The sequence below is a fragment of the Lactuca saligna genome, chromosome 9 (genome assembly GCF_052625555.1).
Source record: "Lactuca saligna cultivar CGN05327 chromosome 9, ASM5262555v1, whole genome shotgun sequence".
NCBI lineage: Eukaryota > Viridiplantae > Streptophyta > Magnoliopsida > Asterales > Asteraceae > Lactuca > Lactuca saligna.
Window position 1 is genome coordinate 191,052,385 of NC_136425.1, and position 24,073 is coordinate 191,076,457.

At 33.7% G+C, this 24,073-nt stretch overlaps 3 protein-coding genes across 3 annotated transcripts; all 3 read right to left on the bottom strand.

Moving 5' to 3' along the window:
- Window positions 1-1,350: 1,350 nt before the first annotated feature.
- Window positions 1,351-2,327, bottom strand: LOC145014017 (protein GOS9-like). Its single transcript, XM_078972370.1, has 3 exons — window positions 2,266-2,327; window positions 1,939-2,139; window positions 1,351-1,834 (listed from the first exon to the last, which is right to left on the bottom strand). The coding sequence occupies exons 1-3, from the start codon at window positions 2,266-2,268 to the stop codon at window positions 1,598-1,600; spliced, it is 441 nt and encodes a 146-aa protein (XP_078828496.1). The 5' UTR covers window positions 2,269-2,327; the 3' UTR covers window positions 1,351-1,597.
- Window positions 2,328-12,835: 10,508 nt separating this feature from the next.
- LOC145017568 (protein GOS9-like) lies at window positions 12,836-13,824 on the bottom strand. The gene is made up of 3 exons (XM_078975575.1): window positions 13,751-13,824; window positions 13,424-13,624; window positions 12,836-13,319 (listed from the first exon to the last, which is right to left on the bottom strand). The coding sequence occupies exons 1-3, from the start codon at window positions 13,814-13,816 to the stop codon at window positions 13,083-13,085; spliced, it is 504 nt and encodes a 167-aa protein (XP_078831701.1). The 5' UTR covers window positions 13,817-13,824; the 3' UTR covers window positions 12,836-13,082.
- Window positions 13,825-22,580: 8,756 nt separating this feature from the next.
- LOC145017396 (protein GOS9-like) lies at window positions 22,581-23,557 on the bottom strand. Its single transcript, XM_078975434.1, has 3 exons — window positions 23,496-23,557; window positions 23,169-23,369; window positions 22,581-23,064 (listed from the first exon to the last, which is right to left on the bottom strand). The coding sequence occupies exons 1-3, from the start codon at window positions 23,496-23,498 to the stop codon at window positions 22,828-22,830; spliced, it is 441 nt and encodes a 146-aa protein (XP_078831560.1). The 5' UTR covers window positions 23,499-23,557; the 3' UTR covers window positions 22,581-22,827.
- Window positions 23,558-24,073: the final 516 nt, after the last annotated feature.

Genomic DNA, 24,073 nt, shown 5'->3' on the forward strand with positions numbered 1-24,073 from the left:
TATGATTATACTCTCGGTCATAATATGGAAACGATTAGTAAGTAAACGATATAATATATTTTTATAATTATTATAAAAATATAAATTATTTTAGTTGTGATACGAAACTCGTCACATACGATAATATAATTAATTCTCGGATTTTTGGGGATTATTACCTAATAAATTATATATCTTATAAATTATGCAACTTATCAAACATTGATATAATTGAGTATTCGGCTACGCAAACGAACATCTTCCTTATCAGCTGAAGTAAGGAACTACTCAACTTATTATCGCCGCAATAGTCGAACTCTACGTTAATTTCACTATTTAACTCATTTCACTTAGCTTCGAGAATCTTAATAATCTAATATTTGTGTTAGTGACCCTAGGGAACGACGGATTTTAAGAGTTGAAGAATTGTCATCATGGATTTTGTGGATTGTGTATCCCGTGTGTGCTTGTGAGATGAATGTATCGAAATGGGTGAAAGATAGAGTTTTATGATGGTGTGTTTTTTCTTCGTAAGGATCAAATCCTGGAATTGACACCTAGATGTATAGCCGTTAATCTAGGAGGGATCATATATTGTAGGTCTATGTACATGACATATATTTATAATAAAGAACTTTGGTGTAGATCCATTTCTTATGGAAAGATTTATGCGATTCGTTATTTTCGCCTTATATATATACCGGTTTTACAAACAACCGGGTTGTTTTGTTGCAGATAGGAGCCGGTTTTAAAACTGGATTCTATTTCGTTTTTCACATAGGATTCGCTGGCTTTAACTCCCAGTTTAAAATCAAGTTATTTAATTGATTTAACATAGTGTTATGAGCTTTTTTGTAGTAGTGCCATTATCACCATTTAATTTTCTTCATCTTTACAAAAAAATATGCATGACTTTAAATGTATTAGAAGAATTTTTCTTCGCCAAACAAAAGCTCATTATGTACCAGATTATAGAGTGATAAATGCTCAATTTCCATAACCAGTTCATCTGGATAACTTTAAAACAAAGAAAAATAGAGTCAATATACAATTCCATACGACTTGTTTTTAACTTTGTTTAATTATAGCAAAATTTATCATTATTTACCGTATAATCAATTATCTAGTATTGTGAAAGAACACCTATATATACTTATTGGTTGATGAAAGAAAACATGGGTTTTGATGTCCTGATCATCTGAAGCCTTGTTCGGACTATGAAGATGTTTCCTATTATTTAATTTTCTTACATATATAAGAAGAAATACGGCGAGTCAAAATATATACCGTTCTTCCCGAAACAAATGCTCATCATGTGTACAAGATTGTAGAGTGATCAACCATGCACCGAAAAAAAAAACAAAAACCAAATTAGCAAACAGCCAAACTGAAAATATCCCATTAGAAGTGTTTGAGAGTACATGATCAAGACACCTAGTGCACAAGGGTGCTTATTGTAATTATATTTAGGAAACAAGATACGATCTTAAAACACAAAGCAATTATACGAGTTGAACATCAAAACAGGATAACACAACAATTTCACAAACACATCTCTCAGGCTTCTTTATTTTGACAAGGTTACCACGTCGAACACCATGTATGCAGGCTGCAAATACTAATAGGGATGAAGAATGACACTGAAAGAGTCGAGGTAATCCCCGTAGTTTCCGCTGAATCCACCAAAGCTACCCTTAGCGACTGGAAGCGAGAAACTAGTCCCCTGGGTTGTGCCATATGGCCCATACTTCTTTTTGTTGGTTAGGAAAGACAATGACGTAATCACAGTGTAGCCGGCATATACTCCCACAGTTCCGGTAATCCCGATGAGATTCTCATCATCAGCAAATGTAAACTGAAGATAAACCCGAATAGATGATAAATGATGTATGATAAAACTAGAATACAAGTGCAGTACATGTTTAGGTAACAGATGTAATGAAAGCTCACTATATATACCGTATGAGGTGAACCACCATCACCACCATATGTTTCAGAATGGTGTTTGACATTATCACGATCCTTGTAAGTGAACCTGATTGAATCTACACAGCCTGAGGCACTGATACGGATCTCGCAAATTCTGCCATCAGGGATGAATGTCCAGGGATTAACTCCACCCTTACCTCCCCACGGTCCAACCTGTACGCCATTGCCTGCCTGCAGCATATAGGGCCGAAATAAAATATAACTAAAAAGTGGAGAAATCTTAGCAATCAACAGATGAAGTACACCAGGTTAACCATAAACCCAGCCTTCTCAAATACAGATGGTGAAAGAGTATACCATTTCTGATCTGAATGTATTTTCAAAGGAAAAGATGAAAGTTGTGGAAAGTAATAAATTGTACATATAGTCCCATGCATTAAGAGAATGACTATTTATAGACATGATCAGGTAGCGGTTTTAAAGTTAAATGGGGTAAGATAAAATGTCTGGTCTTCATGTAATCAAAAAACAAAAGTTTAAATTAATTTACCATGATTGGTAAATGTAATTATCTAGTAAAAGATAGTGGTAGAAGATGTTCGGTTGTAGTAATTTAAGGATGATTATTAGTTTCACATGTCAATGTACGGTATTAACTTTTTTAGCATATGTTAGGTAGCAATTCAACAAGATGACATAGATGCTTCTGTCATCAATTTTTCAAACGCTTCCAACAGAGACATTTATTCTAACAACCAGGTTTTTGAACACATGTTTGGAGGTTTTTGAGCACATGTGTGGGATCTTTCTATTTCAATTTTGTACCAATTTTCAGTTGGGCCGGCAAAAATGGTTTATAGAACCGGGTTTTTATTTAGGCAAGGCTGTAGGCTTATATGAAAATTGTGATAGAACCCGGTTAACGAACCGGATCATATAACTAATTAAAAAAAAGCGGTGTCTTATAAGGTTTGTAAAATACGACTTCTTTTATAAACAACCGGGACCTATAATATTTAGAAAACCAGGTTCATTTACATATATCAAGCCATGTTCCGTCGCAGGTACATGGTCATGATCCTTTGAGGTACAAACTATAAATATATATACTAGCTAGTTTCAAGATAATCAACCACACCGAGTACTGTGTTTGCTGAATTAACAAAAAACACAAACAATGTACAATAAGAATTGTTGTAAGTTTGCACATGCTAAATAACCAACCATAATAGACATAGATAAAAATAAATATCAAAGAAATAACATATTCGTGCCAAAAAAAATTGTTATTTTGGAAATTTTCACTACATAACACTTGGATAAAAGTTACAGGAAAAAATCCATGATCCTATTGTCGATGTATTGTCCCAAAGATCGAGTATAGCAGTTGTATCCTTTATCCTTTGTTGTCACTAAAAACAAACACAATTTCCATCTTTATATGATACTTCAATTTAAACAATTTCAAGAACATGGTACTCTTCTACTACATGTAATTAAATCATAATGGAATGTTAAAGCGATGTCAAATGATATGAAAATGGTTGTCAAGGTGGTGGATGCAAAGCAAGCAAAATATCAACAAACAATCATTAAACTAAAATAGTAGGATGTTGGAAATATAAATAGCTCACAATACACGCATTTTTAGAAGACCATGTCAACGATATAGTTATTCAGAAACACTCTATCCACATAGCAACAATTGAAACCCACATATTTTTCTTAAAATCATTGTTGTCATTCCAAAGGTTACTAGTCTATATGAAAATTAAAATTAAAATTATTGGTAGACAAAACAGAGAGCTAATTGCAATAAGACAATGAAAATATATTTAAAAAGTACTTACTCTACATGTGAATCCAAATTTTCTGGTCATCACAAAATCAAACATCCTTCACATTTAGTAGTGCACACTCTTTGAAATGTAGATTTGTTTGCTTTACTAAAATTGTAATATAAACTGAACATTAATTAGATAAAGGAAACTACAATATCTATTTGTTTGGAAATATAATGAGATTGTTACAACTAGCATTTTTAGCTAAGAAATTTTATTCTCATGTAAACATCATCCATTGTAAGGATTGTACTCTAAATGAATATCATACTCTATGTTCACTCAATATATTGTTGGATTAATGTCTATGCCCATAACTATTTTGGTATGTACTTGACTCGATTATGAGCATGGTCCTTTTGGGTTGCCTTCACCATATTAATATGTAGGAAGAATCAAGGAGAGAAAGGTTTAATTATGATTTATTAATATATTATGAGGATAATATATTAAAGGAGAAATCATATTGTTTAATTAATATTAGTCAAGAATTAAGTTGTTGCTAAAAGAGATTAATTAAACTTAGGGGACTGGAACTGTAATTATAAGATAATTGCAATTGGGCTATGGATCACCTTAGAATAATAGGTTGGACGAATTCTATCGGGGAGCCCATTAGAAATCCTCCAAGGCATGTTCCAGAAGGGGTCAATGGGTTGCTTAGGGCTTAAGCAGTCAAATTAGGGTTTCTTTGTTTGATAACCCTAATAGTGTCACACCCCCGAACCAGACGGCGGAAACGTCCGAGGGCTGTTGTGACTCAATTGAATACCATTACATTGAATATACATGAAACATAACATCAATCATTACCATGCATTGAGATAGTACAACTAATAGAGTTTACACTTAGTACATTGTTTCAAACATTACATCCCCAAAAGTAAATTGTTCGATAATAGTTAAACAAACAACAAGTCGTCACTAATTACATTTTTCCCTTGGTTTACCTGTTACCTAAGAATACAAGCGTTTTGAAAAACGTCAACATATGAAATGTTGGTGAGTTCATAAGTAATGTTTGAAATAAAACGTTTTGAATTGTTTTGAAAACCACCAGAAAATCCGATATTTTCTGAAAAGAGTATCGTATAAAAAGTGTGAAGATCCGTAAGTATGCTTGTTTGTTTCTATATATAAAAAAATTTGGTTGTACTTGGTATGCATCTCGTAGTTGTATATATTGAAAAACCCTAGGAAAACCCGATGTTTTCCTAATTCTCTGAAATACGCTTTTTGTGTGGTGTTGTATCGTTGCGACATGTGAAGTCAATGATTCCATGTGACATTGAATTAAATGTGCATTGTGAATTGTTATAAACACACGTTAATAGAAACGACTAGTTTACAACCATACTAACGATCCCTTAGACGTCGTCCGTACTATTCACTTAATCCAACCACCCTGACTTCTTGTAGCCCCCTAACCGAGAAGAAAAGAGGGCACGAAGACCTCAATAATTCCATAAGTCGTTCAAGGCTATAGTGAATGCGAAGGGCCCTTGGCCTGTCCCGCATTTTTGAAAATTCTCGACTTTACTAGCTGTACCAAAGGACCCTTGGGGCCCAATAGTCTAGAAGCCATTCAAAGTCCTTTTACATGGAGTTAGGTCATGTAAGGCCAACAATCATGTAAGTAAGTTGTCTTCGGGCCTAAAGATCAGGTCATTGGGCTAGCTAGGCCCAACAAGCAAGATTTGACACTTTTGGGCCCAAAGATGGTGTATCGACGTCTGTGTATTCCCACGCATGTATTTACTTCCCAAAATTTCCGCGTATGTATTGAATATCATCGTGTTAGTAGTTTCGGATTCGCTATTGATTCGAGACCGCATCAATTCGTTTAGTCGGTGTTGATGGTGTATTAGGTTTTTGTCGGTAGTGGCGGTATCAGTGTTTTATCTCAACGGATTTATTGTTTAACTTTGGAGTTTTTCTGTTTGCAGCCCCTTTCTTTTATGAGTTTACACTTTTAACCCTTTAAATAAAAGAATTTCCAATTTAGTCCTTAGACCATTTTTCTTAACATTTTAATATCAAAACTTGTTAAAAATGGTATTTTTCAGCTCATATTTATTTAAAAACAGCTTTAGTCCCTTAAAATGAAGTTTTCTCGGTTAAATCCTCATTTTTCGCAACTTTTACACTTTTGGCCCAAAATATAATTTTTTTTTTTGCATCTTTAGTCATTTTTAAATATGAAAAGTGTTTTTAACCCTTGAAATGGACTTGGAGCACTAGTAGTCCCCTGTGTTACAGAAAAATACATTTTCAGCCCTTCAAATTTGAAAATCTCGCATATTGGGCCTTATTGGGCCGAAAATCCATTTTTTGGCCCATTATGCTTAATATTTTGCATTTTAACCCCTCAAAAGAATATATTTCCAGAAAATACCTTATTGAAACTGTTTTGGCATATTTCAACCATTAGAATTGCTAGTTTGTCATTTTGGGCCCTTATGTTTTATATTTTTGACATTTTGAGTCCAAAAATGGGTTTTTGGCCCAAAGAAGTTCATATTAACCATCTTGGTTATTTTTCTAGAAATGATTTATATGTATTAATATAATTTATTCTAATATCATATAACTTGATGCAAATCTTGGTTTTAAGGGCTTTTTGACTAGATCCAACATCACAATCACATAAAAACACAAATATAAACATAGAAATCACACAAAGCATACATATACACATAGATCTACACATTTTCTTGTATCCCCCCCCCCCCACCATAAAACTTGTAAAACCAAAAAGTAGGGAGTATGAAGCTCACCTTTGGGTGTGGTTTCGGTTTTGGAGAAGAGATGGAAGAAAATGAGATGATTTTCGGCCTAAGCAACCTTACCTTGGAAGATCACGAGTTTGGGAGCTTCTAAGGTGCAAGATCATGATTTCTTATGAGTTAAGAAGAGATGTTTGATAAATCAAGGAACTTAGATCGTAGATTTACTTATAAACTTACCTTAGATGATGATTCTTGTGGAAAATCTCTTTGGAATGCTCTTAAGTCTCGAAAATTTGGTGAAGAGAGGTGAGGGTGTTCCTTGAGAGAGTTTGATAAACAAAAGTGATTGAAGTGTGTGTGTGGGTGAACTCTCGGCCGAGAACAAGGAGAAGAAGAGAGAGGGAGTTGAGGTGACACTTCTAGATGCATGTTGGTCCATGCATGGAGGCATGTGAGGTATAAGTGAGGTGGCACTTCTCAAGTTAACTCTTCACCCTTGGATTTGGGCTTTAGGCCGAGATTTTGAAAGAAAAAGGAGAGTATTGGGCTTTAATGCCCCTAAGCCCATATTAGAGTTAGGTTGGGATGATTTTTAGCCCTATAAAATATAAGTGTGATTTTTATGCTTTATTAGGCTAGATTAGGGTAATTATGGTCCATAATAGTTCATAATATTTAATTTATTTCATTATAGGCCCAATATGGCCCAAAACGTTGAAACAAATGAAAGTGGGTCCAATTAGATCCGATTTAAAGGTTCTAAGCCCATGATAGTCAAATTGGAAGCTTATTGGTCCATTGGGCCCAATAAGGAAGTCCTAGTCCAAAATGGACCTAAACAAGAACTTCTAGGGTTTCCAATTGCTTGTTGACTATTTGTAGTGCTTTTATGAAGTGTTTGATTGAAAATTTGTTGCCATGAAGTAAGCATCTTACATGCTCTTAAGTTTTTGATTCAACATTTTACTTGAATGTTGTGATTACAAGACACAAAATTTCTAGTTGTGACAAATAGCCTAAGTATATAAGGAACCCTTAGGCACCAAAAACATGGCTAACACTTGGATTAGGGTTTCCAACCGTTTTTGGTGCCTCCTCTCTCCCCCCTCTTTATTCTTGTTGCTTAGTGGTGTTTGTGACTCCATTAGAGGTGCAGCATTTGAGGCACTAAGCTTTCTGAAGCCAAGGATTGATTGTTATTACTATATAACAATCAAAGGTAAGATCTAAACCCTATTTTGTGTTAATATGATTAATTGTGTGCTAGATCTAGGGTTTATAGCTTTGGATATTTAATTGCATGTTCATTAGACAAACTAGATCCAAAAGCTATTAGGGTTTGCAAGTACACCATAGGAATGATGTATTGCTCAAAACTCATCAGTTGTATCAAAGCCTAGGGCTGTCTATTAGTGAATTTGATGCTTATTTGAATGAAAAATCAAAATTTTTGACTTTTTGGGGCTGGACTCGCCGAGTCCATGACTGAACTTGCCGAGTCCACTGGGTACTCGACGAGTCAGTGAGTCTGACAGCTATATTTTGCGATTTTCATGCCTTTTTTCTTGTGGGATAATTACCAAAACGTTTTTTATTGATAAAAATCGGATTTATATGATACTGGGTGATTATCTTGCCAAAATAAAAGATATCTTCATATTAATTGAATAATTACTTCCTTATATGATTAAATTTAATTATTTGAATTATTTAGTGAATTATCTTGCAAGAAATTGAACTAGGTCAAAATTAGATAACCACAAATTAATTGTTAATTGCCTTATTTGAATTTTTGATCCGGAATGTTCTTGAAAAAGTTTCAAATTACTCCCTTTAGGTTTTATAGTTTAAACTTGAACTTAAAAGTTTTGTTTTTGAAATTTAAATAAGTTAAACCCTAATGTTTTGAAAAGTTTCAAAACTTGCCCTCAAGTTTTGGATTTTAAAATTTAATTGAAATTCTTAATTTGAAATTGTAAATTCTAAAACCCAAGTATTTTGAAAAGTTCAAATTACACCCTTATGGTTTTATTAATTAATTAAGGTGTATAATTAAAAGAGATTTAATAAACCCATAAAGTTTTGGTTTATATTTAATTAAATTAAAAATACAATTTATTAAATTTGACCACCTAGTATTTTAAAAAGTGTAAAATACACCATAGACTATATATGTATGAGTAAAAAGTCAGTCTCACCGTTAGTAGGTCTCATTCACGAAGCTGATCTATAAGGGGTGTTTAAGGAAATTGCCTACAAAATGATGATTGAATGAGTATCCACTCTTACCCACCGCATTCTTGACTAGTGGATGGTCGTTAGCCAAACGAGTAGGATAGAACGAAACCTTCCATTATAAGTATAATGAAGTACAAAGTAACTAAATGTTTTTCAAATTCCCAAATCATAGTTACTTTAGGCAAAATTTGAAATTGTATGCTAATCCATGGAATGACACTTTACACCTTTGCCGAGACGTTAGTGGAGCGTGTGTGGTTAACCGACACACTAATTTGGGATTGGCATTGGTAGCGAAGGGTGACTCGATGTTTGACATAGATCAATGAAGTGTGCGTGGCTAACCGACACATTGATTAGGTGATAGTAGGATTGAGTGCACCACGTAGATTCGTATGGTTATTCACACCTTGTTTGTGATCCTTGGCATCCCAGTCGCAAACTTGAAGGGTATAATTGAGATTAAACATGACATTGAAAAGTTTAATGAATCTCAAAAGATCTAGGAGTTTCAATTCATTTAAAACTTAAACTTCATTTTTGTTTTTCATGGTGGAAATTGGTAAATCGTCATTTACCTACATTCAAATATTCTGCAACTAGATTACGGCATCCCTCTTCTAGGTTGTAGAGTATTGTGATGGATCCTAGCCTTGATGTTTCATTTTGGGTGTTACATCAAGGATTCTTATCAACTAAGTTGAATTTTCTCCCGTTTTGTAGATGTCTGAATCTTACAATCGTCTTCCCAAATCCTTTGGAACAAGCTTTCCAAATGAAGATGACGTTTTGAGATACGATCAAGGAAATGAGAGTCATGCTTCACTTCCTCCACCTCCTCCAATTTTTCTACCTGGCCCACAATTTCAAAGGCTTGAAAAGTTCAAGCTCACTCAATCCCTTTTGGCAAGTAAACACGAAGATAGGAAACCTGTGTGTGCACACGTTTTAGAGATAAAGTCACACATTGATAGGTTAAGGATGTTGGGTGTCAATATCGCAGAGATGTTGGCTGTTGACTGGGTTCTTCAGTCGCTTCCTGATTCGTATAGTGAGTTCGTAAGAGAGTACTATATGATGTTCACGACGTGACCCTCATTGATTTGTCCTATTTGCTTATTGTTGTTGAATCAACGATTATTTGGCTCAATGGTCAAGCAAACTTGATTGGTCGATCAAACTCCCATACTTCGTTGGACTCTGGCAACATTGAAAGTCCAGAAAGGACTGAGCATGAGATTGTCCCATGTAATGTGCCAAGGGAGTCCATTTGCTTTTATTGCCAAGAGAAGGGGCATTGGAGACGAAGCTGCCCTGTTTACCTGAGAGATCTAAGAGATGGGAGAGTCAAGATGTATGGCTCTATTTCAAGTAAAATCCATTAACTAACTCTATAAGTTCCTATTTTTGATTCTTAATACATGATGTGATAAGATTACATTTTGATGTTTTGCAGGATCGAAGAAAAGAAAGGAAGCTTAAGGAAGAAGCATGTTGACTCTGATCACGAAGAAATGGATTTCGATCGCATGGATTCAAAGATCGGATTTTTGAGCTGCTACTTTAGAGTTAGGGTAGATTGCTAAGATATATGTAATAGCATAGTTTTTCAGTTGAATTGCATTGTAAGGACAAGTTTTTACGCAATAAAATAAATTTTGATTTTATCTTATTTATTTATCCTTGCAATGGCATGTATGAAAAATTGATGTTTGAAGGTTTCTATTATTAGCAATAATAGATTTGATTCTTAATTATATTATTTGTGGAAATATCGAGAATTTGCCAAATAGGGAGAGTTTCTCATCACCCAAGTTTCAATTAGACAGAAACTTGGAATCATACAACTTGGTTGTGTGATGAATGAGAAACTTTATAATTGGAAATTCAAGACTAATTCATTGACAAAGGGTTAAGTGAAGGACTAGGAGATCGAGTTCACAATGTTGTGCATCAATCAAGTCCACCACAAGAGTGATAAAGATATTCGTCATGATTTACTAAAGTTTAGTAGATATGATTATACTTATAAGATTAAGTGTAACTCTGAGTTAATTGAAAAGATTTCAATGAATGGCAGAACGAATAAGAAGAATCAAGAAGGTAGAAAGATAAAATCATACTTTTTTTTCTATTATAGCAACCTAACTTCTTTTGATTTTTTTCATACATGCTAATTACATATATAATTTCAAAACTCATACATTACATATATAAATATATATTTTTTTTCAATTTTTTCCACATATTACATACATAAATACATACATTATATATACAAATACACATAAACATATTTTCTACACATACTCATTATAACATCATACTTTTTTTTCTATTATAGCAACCTAATTTTTTTCATTTTTTTCATACATACAAATTACACATTCACATTCACAAATAAAACACATACAAATAACATACACATACAAAAAAAATACTAATGTAAAAACACACAAATGCATAATACACATATAAACACATTCTATTTATAAAATGAAAGATGAAAAGGAACCTGTGATAGTGTAATTTCAAAATTTTCCGGCAAAAATTCCACAGATCCGGCAACAACACAACCTTAAATTAAAAGGTTAAACTAAGTAAATAAACATCAAAACATAAGAAGAATCGGAAATAGGAAAGAATTTCGACCTTAAATAGGTAAAAATTCCGGAATTGAAGTATGATCGTCTCATCTTGGTCGTCGGTAATGAAAGTCTAGGTCGCCGGTATTGGTAGCAATGGAGGTTTGGACGGCGGTGGTTTGTGCAACGGATGTTTCGACGGCGGCGACTGTGGTGTAAGAAAGACCGGCGATGGAGAGGATGAGAGAAAAGGCAGACAGAATACGCAGGAAAGAGCGAACAGAAGAGTTATTTGCGCGGACTTTTAGCAGCGACGCCTATATTAGCGGCGACGAATGGGTATTGGCGGCGACAAATGGGTATTAGTGGCGATAAGCCTGGAGGGAAAAGTCAGTGCCTTTTTTCACACCGTTATAACTGTTCGATTGAATACAGATTGAACGGATAGGGTTCATTTGACGCGGATCACTACTGTTGAGTATTAGTGGCGACAGCTTTAGCGGCGACAGTGGGTATTAGTGGCGACATGTAACGCGTCATTTACATGTCACCACTAATGCCTAGTGTCGCTGCTAAAGCCGTCGCCGCTAATACCCACATTTCTTGTAGCGACGCCTATATTAGCGGCGACGAATGGGTATTGGCGGCGACAAATGGGTATTAGTGGCGATAAGCCTGGAGGGAAAAGTCGGTGCCTTTTTTCACGCCGTTATAACCGTTCGATTGAATACAGATTGAACGGATAGGGTTCATTGACGCGGATCACTACTGTTGAGTATTAGTGGCGACAGCTTTAGCGGCGACAGTGAGTATTAGCGGCGACATGTAACGCGTCATTTACATGTCACCACTAATGCCTAGTGTCGCTGCTAAAGCCGTCGCCGCTAATACCCACATTTCTTGTAGTGATATTTAATGGTAGCAAAATTTATATTATTTACAGTATAATCAATTATCTAGTATTGTGAAGGAACACCTATCAATTTAAGTCTTATTTGGTGTAATGTTTGAAGAAAGAAAACATGCGTTTTGATGTCCTGATCACCTGTTTGCACTATGAAGATGTTTCCTATTATTAAATTTTCTTAGATATATAAGAAGAAATACGATGAGTCAAAATGTATACAGTTCTTGTTGGAGATAAGGATAAAGTTCCAATGATTCAAAAGAAGAAGATAAATAACAAACTTTGACTTATATTATTGATATATATGAAATGTATTTCAACAGATACAAACTGATACGTATGACCCCTTTTTATAGTATGACACCAGGGGTGATATCAAACCAAACATTACAACGTTTCACACAACCATCACAATGGTTTATGAAACGTTAACATAAGTGCCATATTTAACATTAACTAACTAACACATAGTAACAGATACTAACCTTTTAACATAAATTAACTAATAATCTAGATTAATTCCTGAAAGTTCTTCCCCAAACAAATGCTCATCATGTGTACAAGATTGTAGAGTGATCAACCATAGACTGAAGAAAACAAAAACCAAATTCATAGTGGACGCGCACATTAGCAAACAGCCAAACTGAAAATATCCCATTAGAAGTGTTTGAGAGTACATGATCAAGACACCTAGTGCACAAGGGTGCTTATTGTAATTATATTTAGGAAACAAGATACGATCTTAAAACACAAAGCAATTATACGAGTTGAACATCAAAACAGGATAACACATCAATTTCACAAACACATCTCTCAGGCTTCTTTATTTTGACAAGGTTACCACGTCGAACACCATGTATGCAGGCTGCAAATACTAATAGGGATGAAGAATGACACTGAAAGAGTCGAGGTAATCCCCGTAGTTTCCGCTGAATCCACCAAAGCTACCCTTAGCGACTGGAAGCGAGAAACTAGTCCCCTGGGTTGTGCCATATGGCCCATACTTCTTTTTGTTGGTTAGGAAAGACAATGACGTAATCACAGTGTAGCCGGCATATACTCCCACAGTTCCGGTAATCCCGATGAGATTCTCATCATCAGCAAATGTAAACTGAAGATAAACCCGAATAGATGATAAATGATGTATGATAAAACTAGAATACAAGTGCAGTACATGTTTAGGTAACAGATGTAATGAAAGCTCACTATATATACCGTATGAGGTGAACCACCATCACCACCATATGTTTCAGAATGGTGTTTGACATTATCACGATCCTTGTAAGTGAACCTGATTGAATCTACACAGCCTGAGGCACTGATACGGATCTCGCAAATTCTGCCATCAGGGATGAATGTCCAGGGATTAACTCCACCCTTACCTCCCCACGGTCCAACCTGTACGCCATTGCCTGCCTGCAGCATATAGGGCCGAAATAAAATATAACTAAAAAGTGGAGAAATCTTAGCAATCAACAGATGAAGTACACCAGGTTAACCATAAACCCAGCATTTCAAAATATATATGGTGAAAGAGTATACCATGTTTGATCTGAATGTATTCTGAAAGGAAAAGATGAAAGTCGTGGAAAGTAATAAATTGTACATATAGTCCCATGCATTAAGAGAATGACTATTTATAGACCTGGTCAGGTAGGGTTTTTAAAGTATAATGGATTAAGATAAGATGTGTGGTCTTCCTATAATGAAAACATAAAAGTTTATATTGATTTACTATGATTTGGTAAATGTAATTATTTAGTAAAAGATGTCGGTAGAAGATGTTAGGGTGTAGTAATTTAAGGATGAACAGTAGTTTTACATATGTCAATGTGCGGTATTAATTTTTAGAGCACATGCATGTTAGGTAGTAATTCAATAAGATGACGATAGATGCTTCTGACATCAAATTTTCAAAGGCTTCCATCATAGACATTTATTCTAACAACCAAGTTTTTGAACACACGTTTGGAGGTTTTTGAGCACATGTGGGTGATCTTTCTATTTAAATTTTGTACTAATCATTTTTTCTGCATTTCTAGTTTGAGCATCAAATTGTGTCCCTCTTCTTGTACTTTGAAATCTACAAGTAACTTGATCTGAAACCCACCCATTTAATTATCATATCTTGTCGTGTCAACAAGTGTATTTTTGTGTTGTGTTCATGTCGGAGTTACAGTTTAGTGTTTAGATCTTTAAATATGTCTATAGATTGAAAGAGTAGGAGTTAGAGAGGTTGAAAAGTAAAAGGGAAAAATAGGAAGACTAGTAGTTTGGGGGTATTGGGGTGAATATCACGATAAATTTAGAGGAGGAAAGTCACATTGAAATGGAAATGGGTGAGTAAGATTGTGGAGTAGGGATGAGCATGTGTCGGTTTTTTGCTAAAACCAAACCAAACCGTAGAAATTCGGTTTTTTGGTTTTTAAAACCATATAGGTTCGGTTTTTGCATGGGTCGGTTTTTCGGTTTTCCGGGTTGAGTTTATGGGTTTTCGGCTTTAAACCGTGGGTTTATGAGCTCCTGTTTGTTTTTCTAGTTTTTGGGTTCAAACCTTGTGAAAATACGTTGCGATAAATAGTATTGTATCACTTTAAATATACTAAAATAAAGAGTATGAATTATAGTATTATAAAAGCATAAAAGTGTTTAAAAGATCAAAGTTTAACACCATTAACACTTTGTCAAAAATAAACATAAAGTATTAAAGAGATAAAGTCTAAAGTCTAAAACTAAAAGTTTAAATCATAATATAAATAATATATATGTGGGTCGGTTCGGTTTTTATGGGCGGTTTTATACGTCAAAACCGAACCAAACCGTTATTTTTCGGTTTTTATAAAATTCAAACCTAAACCGTCGGTTATTGCTTTGGTTTCGGTTATGTCGGTTTTTTTCGGTTTTTCGTTTTCGGTTTTGTTTTTGCTCATCCCTACTGGAGTATAACATGTTAATGAAAAAGTGAAAAACTAAAAGTAAGTATGAGCGGGACGGCTAATTTGTATATGATCTTAATTAAAAAGTGAAAAACTGAAAGTAAATATTCACTGGAACGGTTAATTAGTAGCTTCCAAATTATAAAACAATTCAACCAAAATTTTCTTTTATGATTAGTTTTGATTCTAGGCATGCTTAATTTATTTAAAAGATTAAAAGAAGTTGTCTATATATAAACATGTCATTTTTGTGTTAGAAAGTTTTGAGTTTAACCTTACCCGTTTAATTTCCATCACATATCTACCCGTTCAATAAAATAGGTTGAAATCTTTTACCCATATTCGTTTATTTGCATGTCGTTTCGATGATTTCCACCATTAATTTTTTATGGATTTTAGAGAAAATGGTTCTAGTCTCTCTTTAGGGTGAGTAATCCAATTACTACAGACTACTCGGAGTGGGCAACGCCCCACTCCCATTATTACGCCTCATAACACGTGATAATGCCAGTGAACACCGCCCCACCCTCCCGTTAAGGGCTTTCGCGTTACTTCCCGTTACCACCATCACATATGGTAACAACGTTTTTTTGTTTTCTTGCCTTGTAACTCGTGTGGGCGTTGCGCACACCCACCCCTCTGATGGTTTAAAATATTAATCTAATTACTCAATCATTGTAGATTAAATTTTCTTAATAAACTAATAGAAAACAGAGTTCTTCTACAAGTTTAGCCCTTTTTTTATTTAGCAGAATTTGCAAGAATGGTCATGTGCTTTATAATTTTTTGTGCTTTTGTCCTAAAATGTTTGTGCGCACACTATTGCTCCAAAATGATATATTTATTTTTTTTCTTCGGTCTCAACTTAAAAAACTATTATAACACTTGCATTTGTTTTTACATTGGTTTTTTTTGTTTTTTTTTAATTGTTCTAGAATGAAAAATACAAAAAAAAAAAAAAAAAAAAAAAAAAAACATGTAACAACAATCTCACCCCTACCCCCTCTCTTTAAAGATGTTAACTCAAAATCCTCTTTATCTCTCTCGCTCAATTATCTAGGACCTAGCATCAACAACCCCTTCTCGTCGGAAAGTACCTTCGTCTCACTGCTTCCATTCCCCTATACTTCTCTATTTCTTGTCCTTTTTTTCGTCTTTTGATACCGGTGAAACCACCACCCAGGGGCGGAACACAAGCAATAGTAGAGGAGGGGCCGAACCCTTATATATATATATATATATATATATATATATATATATATATATATATATATGTGTGTGTGTGTGTGTGTGTGTGTGTGTGTCGTAAACCAATTATTCTCCTACCTATTTGTTTCAAAACAAATATTCTAAATACAGGACTAAAGATATATCTATATATCTAGCCTTCTAATAACAAACCTTGGTTACTAATAGGAATCAATACATATAATTTTAGTAATATAAATTATAAAAAGAAGACAACTAATATACAATTGAATAAAGTATTACACTTATAATAAAAGTTTTTATAAAAAAACTAATTAAATGAAAGACAGATAACATACAAAATAATACTTAGAGTCAGAGAAAATGTATAACAAGAAACAAATGAAATCAATTTACTTTAGTTGTACGCTGCAATTTTACTATTATTACAAAAGTCATTATGAAAAAAATAAAAAGGTATAAGACAAGACAAGTCATAATAGGTCCTAATGCCTAAGCTCTCACAGTAACTTTAACTTAGTCACTTTAATCTGACATTGGGTATTCTAAAACGAAAATAAATATAAATAAAACAAAAGTCTAATCCTCAAAGCAATAGAAATATTATCACAAATGAAGAAGAGGAAGAATACATGCCTGTCACAACGGCGATGGATGGTTGAGTCAAGGCGACAAGAAGGGTGGGATAGACCAGCATCATTGCTCTCCCGTTGCTATCTTTGTTTCTCCGGTGGAAAGGGATGTGTTCTTATTGTATCTCATTTGGTTTTGTTTTTAACTTTTTGAAGATTATCTCTTTACTTTATGAACTTTTAGAAATGTAATCTATTCAATTTTCTATAACTTCTCTTCTCCTACTTTTTTTTTCCTATTTTATCTCCTTAACGTAACCGATTGTAGCTTACTATTTTATTTTTTTCAAATTTATGAGGGCAAATACATCAAATTCTTAGATTAATAATTTTAAATTTTGATAAACGTACTGCTATAATGAATACCTGATCTTTTCTTCTTATCCTTTTGAAAGTGATGAGGGGCCAACCTTAGTATTTACCTAAACTAGTAAGTTAATTTGTATTATTTTAGTATTAAATGGCAAAAAAAAAACAGGGGGGGGGGCATGGCCCCCTCCTGGCCCCTAAAGGGATCCCCCCTGCCACCGCCACCACCACCCTAATGTTTCCCCTTCCACGGTATTCGTGCAACCATGGTAAACTATGTGATTTAAAATTATGGATGTTACAAGTTGGTATCAAACCCATAGTTTACGCTAATTACGTTGGATTTGTAACGACCCAATTTTCAGAAGAAAATTTTCATTTTTGATGAACCAAAATACTTTCCACAAACCATGAAATCCATAATACAATTGTTTTCAAAATTCATATCAAATACAATTTTATTCAAAATCATCAAAGTGTCCCATAAAAATGCTTGAAAGAGAGTGCACGCCGCGCCATCAAGTTGTGCCCTTGTCCTTAGGCTCGGATGTAGCTGAAACAAATCCACAAACTATAAGCTAATGCTTAATGAGTTCCCCAATGCATACCCCACACACAATCCACATAACACATATCATATTAGATATAAAAGCTACATATATCACATAATCCATGCATACAACATATACAGAAGCCATAGAAACCCCCGTGGGTCTTACACCTAGTGACACTAGAACCCCCACGTGGTCTTAACTACCTGTCATGGGAACCCCCACATGGTCTTGTTGCCATGGGAACCCCCACATGGTCTTCACTACGAATCAAATATCATACAAACTAAACATGCAAATATATTAGGATGCCATGGAAACCCTCCAAGGTCTTATACCAAATGTCATGGGAACCCCCACGTGGTCTTAGTCTACTGCCATGGGAACCCCTGGTTCTTCCATGCAAATGTCATACTAACATAACGCATAATCAATCAACAATCCACATATCATAAAATGGGCTGACGTTGGTACCTTAGACCCACTGGTACGGTGGGAAGACTCACCTCTCGAATGCTGAACTGACAAGCTAAGATCGGATATATCCAACGCACTGCTCCAACTCATTTGTCTATATTCATCATGTGATTAACCTGTCACAATTCTGAAATACCATAAATACCCTCAAAGTCAACCATGGTCAAACTCAAGGTCAACAGTCCATGTTGACCTCAACTCGTCGACAAACTTCAAGAACCAGTCTAGATCGAGATCACGCATCGAATGTGAGTTTCTACGACCCCTCTTTTACAATTTTAATTGTGGGGGAGAATGCATGAGTGTCTATTTAAAGTTTTGATGATTTTCAAATCTTATACATGTAATTGGCATCATACTTTATTATTGGTTAAGAGTTTATGAAAATAACAATCTAAAAGGTATAAAGCATTAATAAATTATATAAGTTATAGTAGAATGCTATAAATGATAAAATTATACATTGTTGTGATATATTAGTTAATATTAATAAAAATCATAGGATTATAAGCACATTGATATAACAATATAAGTTAATTGAAGAATCCTAAACTGTAAAATTTGTCGTATTTATGCGCACAAAAATAATGAGAAAGCATAAAAAGACATTATAATCATAACAAAATATGTTATTCAATATAGGTGTGCACAAAGGAAATGTACATTCTCTTAAACGGCTATAAACGAAGATTTGACAAATATATATATATATATATATATATATATATATATATATATATATATATATATATATATATATATATATATAATAATAATAATAATAATAATAATAATAATAATAATAATAATTAATTGAAATATACCAAAAATTCAATTATTATGATTATACTCCTGATCATAACGTTGAAACGATTAGTAAGTAAACGATATAATATATTTTTGTAATTATCATAAAAATATAATTTATTTTAGCTGTGATACGAAACTTGTCACATATGATAATATAATTAATTCTCGGATTTTTGGGGATTATTACCTAATAAATTATATATCTTATAAATTATGCAACTTATCGAACATCGACATAAGTTAGTATTCGGCTACGCGAATGAACATCCTCCTTATCAGCTGAAGTAACGAACTACATAACTTATTATCACCACAATAGTCGAACACTACGGTAATTTCACTATTTAACTAATTTTACTAAGCTTCGAGAATGTGAATAATCTAATATTCGCGTTAGTGACCCTAGTGAACGATGCATTTTTTGAGTTGAAGAATTGTCGCCATGGATTTTGTAGATTGTGTATCCCGTGTGTGCTTGTGAGAGGAATGTATCGAAATGGGTGAAAGAGAGAGTTTTATGATGTTGTATTTTTCCTTCGTAAGGATGAAATGCTGGAATTGACATCTAGCTCTATAATCGTTAATCCAGGAGGAATCATATACTTTAGGTCTATGTACATGGCATAGATTTATAATAAAGAACTTTGGTGTAGATCAATTTCTTATGGAAAGATTTATGGCGAATCGTTATTTTCCGTTTGTAGTTGCTAGCTACAACTTCTTCTGACGAGGCAACAGGTGTCAATGTTTCTTTCTTCATTAATATACGACTGTTTAATGATCTCGATTCCTCCATTTTTATTTATATTGTGCCTATGTGGCTGTTTATTGTGCCTATGTGACTTGTGGAGGAGCGACAAATAGTGTCGGTTATAGGCAAATTGATATATTGAAGATTTTTATTCGATGAAGTATAGGTCTAGATTGAGTCAATCCTCCCAATTTGGGTCGAGTGTGTAAGAGTGTTTAGACTGTTAACCACCTCTCCCCACGACATAATTCTCCGTAAGCATATGCTTTTCAAAGAATAGAATTGTAAAGAGATAGGTTAATATTTGTCTTGTAAATTATACAAGTGGTAAAAATATGCGTTTATAATTTACTGGGTATTAAAAAGTATATTTGGATGAGTTTGCTCCACTGGTTAAGTGTCGATTTACAAATTAAGTAAGATAATACTTAATTAATAACACGACATAGATTTACAAAGTTTATAAAATTTGTAACTTTTGAGATTTACGTATAAACTATACGGATGTCTGTACATAGTTTTAAGAGTAAACTTGACTATTTCATGTTTTCACAAAGTATAATTTGACTTTATAATTTGGTATTCAAAATCTTTATATAAAAAACATTTTGGTCATAAGAACCGCAAGAAGTTGTTATAAGTTTGTTTTACTTGTATATTTTACAAACGGTGTATTTTTGGATTTGAGCAAATGGCATTTTTAAATGAGTTTAAATATACTTTTATGACTCAATTTTTTTTTTATACTTTTGATAGAAAAATATGTGTTTATAAAAGCTGCTCAACAGATAAATTTTATAGAACATCTTTGAGTATAAATACATTTTGTGTCAAAACCTGTAGAACTCACCAACAATTTTGTTGACGTATCTTAATGCATGTATTTTCAAGTTATTTATAAGGTCAGAAGAGTTTGTACAGAAGATCCTCCGATATTCTTATCATGTAATTGTGAACGCGAGATCGTTAGGCATGTGTAGTATTGCAACAATAGTCTTGTCAATGTAATTTATTTTAGGTAATAATAAAACATTATATTTGTATTGTTCAATGTTTGTTCAATGACTCCGATTACTAGTTTACGATGCACACCTCGGCTATAAATGGCTATAAACGATGTCATAATGTGGATTTGTACATTATAATCATAATAAAATATGTTATTCAATATAGTTGTGCACAAAATATGTTATTGAATATAGTTGTGCACATTATAATCATAACAAAATATGTTATTCAATATTGTTGTGCACAAAGGAAATGTGCATTGTCTTAAACGGCTATAAACGAAGATTTGACAAATATATATATAATAATTAATTGAAAATATACAAAAAATTGATTATTATGATTATACTCTCGGTCATAATATGGAAACGATTAGTAAGTAAACGATATAATATATTTTTATAATTATTATAAAAATATAAATTATTTTAGTTGTGATACGAAACTCGTCACATACGATAATATAATTAATTCTCGGATTTTTGGGGATTATTACCTAATAAATTATATATCTTATAAATTATGCAACTTATCAAACATTGATATAATTGAGTATTCGGCTACGCAAACGAACATCTTCCTTATCAGCTGAAGTAAGGAACTACTCAACTTATTATCGCCGCAATAGTCGAACTCTACGTTAATTTCACTATTTAACTCATTTCACTTAGCTTCGAGAATCTTAATAATCTAATATTTGTGTTAGTGACCCTAGGGAACGACGGATTTTAAGAGTTGAAGAATTGTCATCATGGATTTTGTGGATTGTGTATCCCGTGTGTGCTTGTGAGATGAATGTATCGAAATGGGTGAAAGATAGAGTTTTATGATGGTGTGTTTTTTCTTCGTAAGGATCAAATCCTGGAATTGACACCTAGATGTATAGCCGTTAATCTAGGAGGGATCATATATTGTAGGTCTATGTACATGACATATATTTATAATAAAGAACTTTGGTGTAGATCCATTTCTTATGGAAAGATTTATGCGATTCGTTATTTTCGCCTTATATATATACCGGTTTTACAAACAACCGGGTTGTTTTGTTGCAGATAGGAGCCGGTTTTAAAACTGGATTCTATTTCGTTTTTCACATAGGATTCGCTGGCTTTAACTCCCAGTTTAAAATCAAGTTATTTAATTGATTTAACATAGTGTTATGAGCTTTTTTGTAGTAGTGCCATTATCACCATTTAATTTTCTTCATCTTTACAAAAAAATATGCATGACTTTAAATGTATTAGAAGAATTTTTCTTCGCCAAACAAAAGCTCATTATGTACCAGATTATAGAGTGATAAATGCTCAATTTCCATAACCAGTTCATCTGGATAACTTTAAAACAAAGAAAAATAGAGTCAATATACAATTCCATACGACTTGTTTTTAACTTTGTTTAATTATAGCAAAATTTATCATTATTTACCGTATAATCAATTATCTAGTATTGTGAAAGAACACCTATATATACTTATTGGTTGATGAAAGAAAACATGGGTTTTGATGTCCTGATCATCTGAAGCCTTGTTCGGACTATGAAGATGTTTCCTATTATTTAATTTTCTTACATATATAAGAAGAAATACGGCGAGTCAAAATATATACCGTTCTTCCCGAAACAAATGCTCATCATGTGTACAAGATTGTAGAGTGATCAACCATGCACCGAAAAAAAAAAACAAAAACCAAATTAGCAAACAGCCAAACTGAAAATATCCCATTAGAAGTGTTTGAGAGTACATGATCAAGACACCTAGTGCACAAGGGTGCTTATTGTAATTATATTTAGGAAACAAGATACGATCTTAAAACACAAAGCAATTATACGAGTTGAACATCAAAACAGGATAACACAACAATTTCACAAACACATCTCTCAGGCTTCTTTATTTTGACAAGGTTACCACGTCGAACACCATGTATGCAGGCTGCAAATACTAATAGGGATGAAGAATGACACTGAAAGAGTCGAGGTAATCCCCGTAGTTTCCGCTGAATCCACCAAAGCTACCCTTAGCGACTGGAAGCGAGAAACTAGTCCCCTGGGTTGTGCCATATGGCCCATACTTCTTTTTGTTGGTTAGGAAAGACAATGACGTAATCACAGTGTAGCCGGCATATACTCCCACAGTTCCGGTAATCCCGATGAGATTCTCATCATCAGCAAATGTAAACTGAAGATAAACCCGAATAGATGATAAATGATGTATGATAAAACTAGAATACAAGTGCAGTACATGTTTAGGTAACAGATGTAATGAAAGCTCACTATATATACCGTATGAGGTGAACCACCATCACCACCATATGTTTCAGAATGGTGTTTGACATTATCACGATCCTTGTAAGTGAACCTGATTGAATCTACACAGCCTGAGGCACTGATACGGATCTCGCAAATTCTGCCATCAGGGATGAATGTCCAGGGATTAACTCCACCCTTACCTCCCCACGGTCCAACCTGTACGCCATTGCCTGCCTGCAGCATATAGGGCCGAAATAAAATATAACTAAAAAGTGGAGAAATCTTAGCAATCAACAGATGAAGTACACCAGGTTAACCATAAACCCAGCCTTCTCAAATACAGATGGTGAAAGAGTATACCATTTCTGATCTGAATGTATTTTCAAAGGAAAAGATGAAAGTTGTGGAAAGTAATAAATTGTACATATAGTCCCATGCATTAAGAGAATGACTATTTATAGACATGATCAGGTAGCGGTTTTAAAGTTAAATGGGGTAAGATAAAATGTCTGGTCTTCATGTAATCAAAAAACAAAAGTTTAAATTAATTTACCATGATTGGTAAATGTAATTATCTAGTAAAAGATAGTGGTAGAAGATGTTCGGTTGTAGTAATTTAAGGATGATTATTAGTTTCACATGTCAATGTACGGTATTAACTTTTTTAGCATATGTTAGGTAGCAATTCAACAAGATGACATAGATGCTTCTGTCATCAATTTTTCAAACGCTTCCAACAGAGACATTTATTCTAACAACCAGGTTTTTGAACACATGTTTGGAGGTTTTTGAGCACATGTGTGGGATCTTTCTATTTCAATTTTGTACCAATTTTCAGTTGGGCCGGCAAAAATGGTTTATAGAACCGGGTTTTTATTTAGGCAAGGCTGTAGGCTTATATGAAAATTGTGATAGAACCCGGTTAACGAACCGGATCA